Here is a 9,310-nt window from a genome sequence, read left to right on the forward strand (position 1 = left end):
TTTCTGCAGGCAGATTTCTCTACAACTCTGGATTCCCTTGGTGGTGGGAGTCCTAGGGATAGACATGGGGTCACTCCAGGCCTGGAGGTCCCTCCTGGCCTGCTCTGCCCTCTTCATCTTTGGACGTTCCCTCCCCAGGTTCGCCCTCGTCATCAGCCTCGATGAGTTCCTCAGGCATTGGCCACTCCCGGGTCTGCCACTCCAGCCGCTCAATGCGATAGGCGATCTTGAGTGCACTGGACTCCAGCTCAGCCAGGAGTCGAGCGAACTTGGTTTGCAGATCATCGAGTTGCTGGTCCAAGCCTCGCAGCCGGGCCTCCGTGGCCTCCTGTAGGGCGATTTCGGCTGCCTCTGCATTTACATCCAACTTGTTCATTTTGAGCAGGATCTCACGCCCCTTTTCCTCCATGACGGCCTGGGCCTGCGGGTACTCGCTCAGTACTTCCCGCAGGTCCTCTTTGCTCAGGCAGAACAGGTCCGAGTAACCTAGACTCTTGATGTTGGCTGTACGGCGATTCCCAGACATGTTCCCTGTGGCCCAGGAGCAGACAGGTGGGAGGCCAGTTAGTCAGGGTGGGTGTGAGGGGATATTTCCCGCCTGAACCAGGACCCCCACCTCCATATTTGTGCTTCTGAGCCTCTCTTTCTGCCTCATTACTTCTTTCATTCTGTAATGTACTGGGTGAGGCCTAGACCCTGTGCTGAGTGGGTATCAGTGACCTGCCTCCAAGAGTCCAGTCTAGAGGAAATAGACATTTGATGGACTAGTTACCTAACAGCACAGTCAATGCAGTGTAGATGAGCATCTGGTACTGTGGGAAGACAGGCAAAGAGGCCCAGACAAGCTTTAAGGCAGAGAATTCAGGGAAGCTGGAGGAACTGATGCCTAGACTGAGTGGGAGGTAACTAGGGAAGGAGGGGAGGGCAACTAGGCAGAGGGAGGAGCCTGAGCAGAGGGATGGAGGTGGGAAAGAGCTGGGTGGTTACAGAATCCAGCAGGCAGGGCAGAGAGGCCAGAGTGCAGCGTGCGAGGAGACTGGGAGAGATGGAGAGAGCCAGGTCAAGGCCCACAGCCCTGGCAAGGAGTCTAGACCTTATGCTAAAGGACAGAAACTACTGAACTGTTTTTAGCAGGGGACCTGTATGGTATCATTTGCATTTTAGAAAGATCATGGTGGGTGGCTGGTGGGAAGATAGGTTCTGAATGCTGCGAAGTCTCAGAGCTGGAAGGACCTTAGAAAGGGCAAGGGAGCTACCATTTGTTGAACCCTTGCCATGTGCCAGGCGCTGCACTGGGTGCCTCCCCATACAGCTCATTTAATTCTCACAAATAACTCTATGGGTTTTGAATATCACCCCTCTTGGGTAGGTGAGGAAACGGAGGCCTAAAATAGGGAAGTGATTTGTCCAAAGTCAGGTAGATAGTAGCCAACTGCATACCAGATACAGGGCTTGAGGGGGTCCTTGGATGACAAGTGTGAGGCCTTTAAGACAACTGGAGAGTGGGATCCCCAGGCTGAGAGCACGTTAGTGTCTTAGTGACACGTGCTTACCCCTTTTAAGTTTTTCCCATCTCCTGGGGCCTTGGTGTCTTTACCTGTGCTGTCCTCCTTCACAGGCTGATAAGAAGAATAAATGAGCCAGTGTACAGTGTACCTAGCCTGGACTGGAGTTGATGGAGTAAGCAGGAGTTCATTCCTTCTACCTTCCTTTCCAGCTGGCTATGAGAAAGTTGTTTCTCATATTGACTTCAAGTATGTATACTTATCACCCATGTCACCTTGGACAAGTTCCCCAAACTCTCTGTGCTCCAATTCCCTTACCTTTAAACTGTGAATAATAGTACCTACTTTATAGAACTGCTGTGAGAATTAAATGAATTGGTATACGTGAAGAACTTTGAACAGGGCATGTAGGAAGCATGTAGAAAGTTTTAGCCATTATTATTACTAATTGTTATTATCTCTGCATTTTCCACTGATCTGTTGGTGCTTCGGGTGAATACTCACAGAGCAAGTCTACTGCCTCTTCCAAGGACCCAAACTTCTCATGGACGTTGACTCAGCCTTTTCTCAGGGAAGAGACCCTCTGTGTCCTGCCTCTCTCTTGAGCCCTCTAGTGACTCAGGCATGGGCCAGCTGTCCTTAATCTGTGGGCCCTGAAGGACCTTCTGGTCCCAGTACAGGGTTCTGCTGTCCCCATCCCTTTCCCTAGCCCGGTCTCCAGAACAAATGCTGAGGTGCCCACCTTTGATGTTGATGATGCTGATCTCCCCAAAGTAGAGCCCTGCACCAAGCACCGCATACTGGGTGACACCGTCATCGGCCACCACGGCCAGCTGACCCTCTCGGATGATGTACATCTCTCGTCCAATGTCCCCTTTGCGGCAGACATATTCGCCCGGCGAGTAGGTCTGGGGCTGCAGCTTCAGCACTAGCTCCTCCAGCAGGCTGGCCTCACAGTTCTGGAAGATCTGTACCCGGCTCAGGGTGGGCAGGTGCACAGACACGGCCACTTCTGCCCGCAGCCGCTCGGGCAAGTGCTGTAAGATGGCTACCTCATTGGTCATCTTCTTGTTGATCTGCAGGTGCTGGTACCTGGGGGAGGAATGGAGCGGCAGTCCTCACCAGCCCCTTACATTTTCCATCAGGGTTCTCAGCTCAGCTTCAGCCAAGAACCCAACCACACTGAGCTCTCTCAAGGGTCGTGGGAATACTTGACAGTTGGTTGATAAATATCTTTAGTCCACTATCTCTTGGCCACAGACATATTTTGACCTCTTCTCTCCCATCCAGGGCCTGGAAGCCTTCATACAGTGGACAGACACTTAATTCTCGTCAGGCTCTACCCACCCACCATTCCATGATGTCTTGTACCATTCCACTAAAAATATCTACTTCAGTCACCAAGCCCATCTTCTTTAGAGGTCTTCTGTTCTATGTCCCTAACTTGGTGACACTTCCCTTTGTTTACCCTACAGTATGGACTCCATGACATAGTCAACCATCTTGTTGTTGGTCATCCCCTGAGGAGTATCGCTCTTACCTCTTACACCTTCCAGGACCTTCTGAGTCCTACCAGGTGGTGGCAGGTCCTATTCCCTGGGTTCTGGGTTAGTTTTCCTTGTCTATGAGTTCATCTCCCTGTCAATCTCTTACTCAACCCCTCTCCTTAAGTCCATACCCAATTAATGGAGGACATCCTTTTCCAAATTCCACCCAGTGAATGCTCCAATGAATACCACATCCTGAGTGCCCTGCCTGATCCCCCAGGCAGTAAGAACCCAGCCACCTTCCTCAGAGTCTATCCCACACACGTCTCCCTGTCCTGGTCTGGAACCCCAGCAGCCTCACCAGTCAATGACTCGCCGCTCCAGCCGGCGGTTGACACGATGTAGCTTCATGTACTTCTTCACCAGCGCGTGGTCTGGGTAGAAGGCTGCATCTGCCGTGTTCATGTTGTAGATGACAGAGCTCATGCTACCCATGATGGTGGCGAAACCCATGACGGCCAGCAGGAAGTCGCCCACCATGAAGAGGTACTCCTCCTCGCGGGCCGGCAGCGGCGTGTCGCCCACGGTGGTCAGGATCAGCGTGGAGAAGTAAAAGCTGTAGAGGTACTGGCGCCGCAGCCGCTCAAAGCCAGGCTGCGCGGGGTCGGGGTACACCCAGATGTCACGCCCGAAGCCCAGGTACCGGGACAGGGCGAAGTAGAGGCAGCTGTTCCAATGGATGACCACAAAAATGTAAAGCATCAGCTTGGCGATGCGGAAGACGTTCGGGTAAGCAGTGCGGGTCTCCGTGCGGTCAAAGGCCTCAAAGAGGCGCGGCGCTCGCAGAAAGCGGTTTAGCCTCAGCGTGGGTGTGTGTGGACCCAGACTCACGTAAGCAACATCCGTGGGCAACAGGGAAACCAGGTCCAAGAAGAAGCTCCAGGTGCGAACGTAGCGACTCGAGATCCTACCTTTGTCCACCACCAGGATGCCCTGTTCCAAGAATCCTGGTGGGGGAAGGGGGCTCAGCCGTGGGTGGGGTCAGGTATGGGGTGGAGTCGGGGCACCTTCCCGCTCCGGTAATGAGGTTGAGGGTGGGTAGGCCAGGGCAGCACAGGGAGACAGTTATAGGGACAGGATGGGGTTGGGCCTAACCCTGCTCCAGGGCTTCTGGGGTGAGCACTGGGGTATTGTAAACATAGAGACATGTGACGGTGCTATGAGGGAGGGGGTCACTTTCTTGTTACTAAGAGGCTCTCCTTAGGAAGGGAACATGGAAGGGTCCGTCCTGAGACTCACTGACCTGTGTGGAAGCGCACCACGATGTCCAGGAGGTAGAACAGGTCACTCGTGTAGTCCAGCACTAACCAGGCCACCAGATAACCGTGCTGCAAGTCGGGGAAGCAGGCTCTGCGTGGTAGGGACAGAAGGGATTGGCTTAAGGGATCCCTCTGTGTGCGAGGTATTGTCCCCAAGCCGCTGAGCACTAAACCTGGGCCCTTGCATTGGCGCCGCCCCCACACCAGCCCTGAGCAAGGGCCCATCCTCTTCCTGGGCCTCACTCACTATCCCTGGTCTCTGCTTAGGGCCCTTCCCATAGCGCCAAACCTGCACACGATGATGATGAGGTTATACATTACTGGGAAGACCATTGTGTTCAGCCACCAGTAGTAGTAATCCCCAGATGGGTCCAGGACCGGTAGAGACTTCCTGTGGGCAAGAGAAATCAGGTTCCATTTATCCATGGTTCACTGTTGCCCTTGCCACCCGGGGCAGCAAGGAGGGATCAGGCTCCATCTGATGAGGCAGATTGACACCGGGGACCAGGATCTCTCACCTGGCTTTGGTCAGGACAGGAGGGCTGGACTCTGTTGTCTTCACTTTGCTGTCCTGGCTCATGGTTCTGTGGCCTGCTGCCTGGGGATGAGATATCCAGGGCCTCTGCCTGCAGGGGGCTTCAGGAAGTAGGGGCTAGGGCCTGCCTGTCCGGAAGAAGCTGCGCTTGGCCTCCAGCTGCAATTCCTCCCTCTTTGGCTTCTGAAGCTCTTAGCAACGCCACCAGAGCCAGCCGCTACCGAAGGGGTGGAAGGAAGCCTTGTGGCTCCAGCACTCCGCCCTGTCTCCTAGGGCCACGGTTTACATCTATCCAACTAAACATCTCTAATGAGGTCCTTGGAGATGGTGGGGGTGTATGCCTCAGAGGTAAGGCTGAACTTTGTCTCCCTCCACCTTCCTCAAAGCTGAACTACATAAGGGCTTTCTAGTGGGGAGACTTGGTTGCCTGTGTAGGTTTAGGAATTCATTCTGTTTTACCTTGTGCAAGTTCCCAGCTTGAACCTCACTTTTTATTCTTTTAACAGCTATGTACTGTCAGCTATGTCAGGTGTCAGGTGCTGAACTAGTCTCCAGGGACAGAGAATGCCTGTCATATCAATGTGAGCTCTGGTTCCATTATCTGCACCCTTGTCTACGCCCTTCCTGCTCCATGCGTGTGCTGGGGGTCATCCTGTGGCATTTCGATCCTCATCCCCCTCCTGTTACCTCTTGTGCCTGATCTCACCAGTTATTTCCTGTGTTTTCTAAATCCTTAACCTCTTTCAGTTTTCCCTTTCTGTGAACATGCTTAAACCTCCCATACCAGAAAAAAATAATAAAAAAAATCCTAAAACTTCTCCCTCAACTTGATGTTCCTTTCACTGATATCATCTTTCTCAGTCAAAAAGTCATAATCAAAACACCTGCTATGTGCCAGGTCAAAATTATGCAAAATACTGGGAATAAAAGATGAATGAAACACATTCCAAGGAGTCCTTCATAAACTCGAAGTCTAGTAAGGGGAAGCATCAGATAGATAGGCAATTATATATTAGTCTGATGAGTACTCAATTAGGTGGGTACACAGAGAGTTATTACAGTGCATAGGAAAGGTCCCAATTGAGACTGGGTTCTGTAGGATGAATAGCAGTTAGTTAAGTGTAGAGATGGAAGAGTGAAGAGAGCTACAGGCAAAGTGCAAAGAGCATGGAAAGGCACAGAGATTTCAAGAAGCATAGGTGACTAGGGGAACATCGGTTGGTTTTTGTAGCGAATCTGAGAGGCTAGTGGTGAAAGATGAGGCTGAATGGTTGACAGATGACTGCTCAGGGAAAGCTTTGTCAGCCATGTTATAAAGCTAGCAACTTATCTAAAGGCAATGGAGAATGCATGAAATGTTTTGCGCAGTTAAGTGATATGGCTAGATTTGTGTTTTCAGAGAGTGTCTTGGAAGAAACATCTATGGTCTACAACAGTATATTTTATTTTCTTGAAATATGCTTTTCCCATGATTTGTATTGATACCATAATTTCTTGGTTTTCTGTTTATTTCTTCTTAGTCTCTTTCATAAGCCCCTCTGCCTATCCCTCCTGTTTTGGTGAGCTTTTCCTGGACTCTGATGGACTTTCTTTCTATCCTCCCAACTCTCTCTGGTCAATTTGGGTCACCCACAGGATCTCATTTCCCATCTAATGACTCCCAGTAACTTTCTTTGATCTCCAGACTTATCTATATCACTAAGTGTTCACAGGATGTCCCCACTCAGATATTGTACAGTCACCTGTAGCCCATTTGCTCTTTTAACTGAGCTCATTATCGTCCCTATCTGCTCTTTCTCTTATGATCCCTATCACTGGCCTTTCAGCCAAAACACTTAGCACCAGTATTGTTACTATTACAATTGTATAATATTGTGGCAGTTTTAAAAAATGTTAAAAAATTCTTTGATTCTCCTTCCTTGTGACTGTTTCAGTCAATAGGGTAAAGCAGGAGTGATGTTGTGTGGCTTCTGAGACTAGATCATAAAAGGCCAAGCAGCTTCCTTCCGGTTTTCTTCGAACACTCACTGTCCAGAAGCTGTCTCAGGATGCTGCCTCTTACAACCTGGCTGCCATGTTGTGAGAAGCTCAAGCCACAGGAACAGTCATGTGCCTGTACTTTGACAGTTTCAGCTGAGCTCAGCCTTCAAGTTATCCCAGTTGTCTCAGGCATCAGACATGTGAGTGAAGAAGCCTCCAGATGATTTCAGTCACCAGCCTCAAGTCACCCCCAGATGTTTGAATTTTCTAGATGAGGTCCCAGACATCAGGGAACAGAGATAAGCCATTCCTGCCCTGTCTTATACGAATTCCCAGAATCTGTGAGCATAATAAAATGACCGTTGTTTTACCCTACTAAGTTTGGGATGATTTGTGACACAGCATAGTAACCAGAGGACTTTCCTGGTGGCTCAGTGGCAAAGAATCCACCTGCAGTGCAGGAGTCCCAGGAGATGAGGTTTGATACCTGGGTCAGGAAGATCCCCTGGAGGAGGGCATGGCAACCCACTCCAGTGTTCTTGCCTGTAGAATCCCATGGACAGAGGAGCTTGGCAGGCTACAGTTCATAGTGTTGCAAAGAGTCAGACATGACTGAAGTGACTTCTTACGCATTCAGCGCATAGTAACTAGACCATACATATAGAAAAGTACATATTTCCTAAGTACACAGCTTGATGAATTCCATAGAGTGAACTCAGTCATGTAACAGGCACTCACATCAAGAGCCCCACTTTGCCCTCTTCTAGGCAGCACTTCTCCAACAGTGATCACTAACTGACACTTAATCCTATCATTTAGTTTTTCCTGTGCTTGTATTTGCTTCCCAGGTAGCTCAGTGGTAAGGAATCTGCCTGCCAATGCAGGAGATGGGAATTGGATCCATGGGTTGGGAAGATCCCCTGGAGAAGGAAATGGCAAGCCAGTCCAGTTTTTAATCTTTCCTCTAACTTTCTCTCATATTCATCCAGACATCAAGCCTTGGTGACCTAATAACCACGTATCCATTTTTTCTACATCCTTACTATTCCAATTTGGATCTTATCAATTTGATCATAACTTTTTTTTTTATAGTTCTCTATTATCCCAAAGATGAAAATCTAAAGTCCTTAACATTGTCTACAAAGCTTTGTCCATGTCTTCGACCTCATCTCACAGTGTTTCCTCTGCATGTTCCCTAGGCTCCAGACAAGCTGTACTAATGATAGTTTTCAGAGTACCTCCCACATGTTGTCCATTCTTTCTTGCCTTGTTATGTGCTGATCCTTTTTGCTGAAACTTCCATTACTTTTTCTTTTTAAATACTTTTTCTTTTGAACTAATTTTAGGCTTACAAAAAAGTTGCAAAAATAGGACAGAAAGTCCTTGTAAACTCCTTACTCGTGTTCCTCTGTTATCATCTTAACTAGAGCACAGTGATCAAATCCAGGGAATTAACATCGATACAATACTTGCAACTAAACTGCAGACCTTATCTGAAACTTTCATTTCTCAATGTTACTCTTGCTTGTTTCTAAAGACTGCTCAGACATCATCTTCTCCTAGACGGCTTTCCTAGGCCGGTTTGCTCTTCTTCCCCTTCATTCTCTAAACACACATAACACTTGTTTTGTGTCAGGAGTGCTGCTCCTCGATGTGTGTTGTTGTTGTGTGAGGAGTACTGCTCCTCGATGGCAATTACAGTTGCAATTGTCTATAAAGGCTGAGATCCCGAAGGGCAGGGACTGGTTATAATTGATCTGGAATTCTGCCTGGAAAGGAGGCGCTTACTCCATGTTCCTTGAGAGACTGAAAACGATAGTGCCCAAGGTATCACAAGGTAGCAGGTGTTGGCCAGCCAACGAAGGGCGGTCATCTTCTGGGTCCTATCCAAGCCGTTCCCGCAGGTACTTCAAGAAATGAGCTGGACCACTCGCTGCCTGCCTTCTCTAAGGTTCTGCTTTTCCGCAGGTCCAGCTCACCTGCTAACTCCTCCCCTTAGACCTACCCCCCAGCGTTAGCTCCACCCCTCCACGCCCCCTGTTCCTCCGTAAGCGCCTTTAGGACCCGTGATCCCGCCCCTACCACGTTAGTCACTCTTTCATCCCGATCTCTGTCCTAAGCCCCGCCCCCCGGCCTTTCCCTGCCTCTTTTAGTCACGTCGCTCTTTAGGTCCCGCCTTCTGCCCTCTGGTTTGACCTTTCCTCCTCAGGCTCCGCCTCCACCCCGCGGGCCTCCTCCTCCCCAGAGGTCTTCCCCTGTGACACGCGGGAGTCCTTCAGAAGGGCGGGGTTTGCAAGTGCGAGGGGGCGGAACCTGGGGGGAAGAGGCGGTATTCCTTGCTCGGAATGCCGTCGGCGACCCCGCCCCTGCGCTCAGCCGTTGCCAGGAAACAAGCATCGACGCTCTGGTTTTGGCCCGGTCCAGCCAATGAGCTGGCACGCCGCTGCCCAGCGGTGCGTCGCTGGGCGGTTACGTGTGGTGCGC

The 9,310-nt window shown here is 50.2% G+C and overlaps 1 protein-coding gene across 1 annotated transcript; it reads right to left on the bottom strand.

Annotated features, from left to right (window-relative positions):
* CNGA4 (cyclic nucleotide gated channel subunit alpha 4) lies at positions 1 to 5,007 on the bottom strand. The gene is made up of 6 exons (XM_043903629.1): positions 4,830 to 5,007; positions 4,601 to 4,702; positions 4,296 to 4,402; positions 3,354 to 3,999; positions 2,248 to 2,597; positions 1 to 531 (listed from the first exon to the last, which is right to left on the bottom strand). The coding sequence occupies exons 1-6, from the start codon at positions 4,889 to 4,891 to the stop codon at positions 71 to 73; spliced, it is 1,728 nt and encodes a 575-aa protein (XP_043759564.1). The 5' UTR covers positions 4,892 to 5,007; the 3' UTR covers positions 1 to 70.
* Positions 5,008 to 9,310: the final 4,303 nt, after the last annotated feature.

This window comes from Cervus elaphus, chromosome 1, assembly GCF_910594005.1.
Source record: "Cervus elaphus chromosome 1, mCerEla1.1, whole genome shotgun sequence".
Lineage (NCBI taxonomy): Eukaryota > Metazoa > Chordata > Mammalia > Artiodactyla > Cervidae > Cervus > Cervus elaphus.

Coding starts and splice junctions, on each gene's coding strand:
- CNGA4 (XM_043903629.1), bottom strand. CDS start 4,891: ATGAGCCAGGACAGCAAAGTGAAGACAACAGAGTCCAGCCCTCCTGTC. Junction 4,403..4,600: donor CTCATCATCATCGTGTGCAG/GTTTGGCGCTAT, acceptor CCTACCACGCAG/AGCCTGCTTCCCCGACTTGC. Junction 532..2,247: donor CAGCATCATCAACATCAAAG/GTGGGCACCTCA, acceptor CCTGGGCCACAG/GGAACATGTCTGGGAATCGC.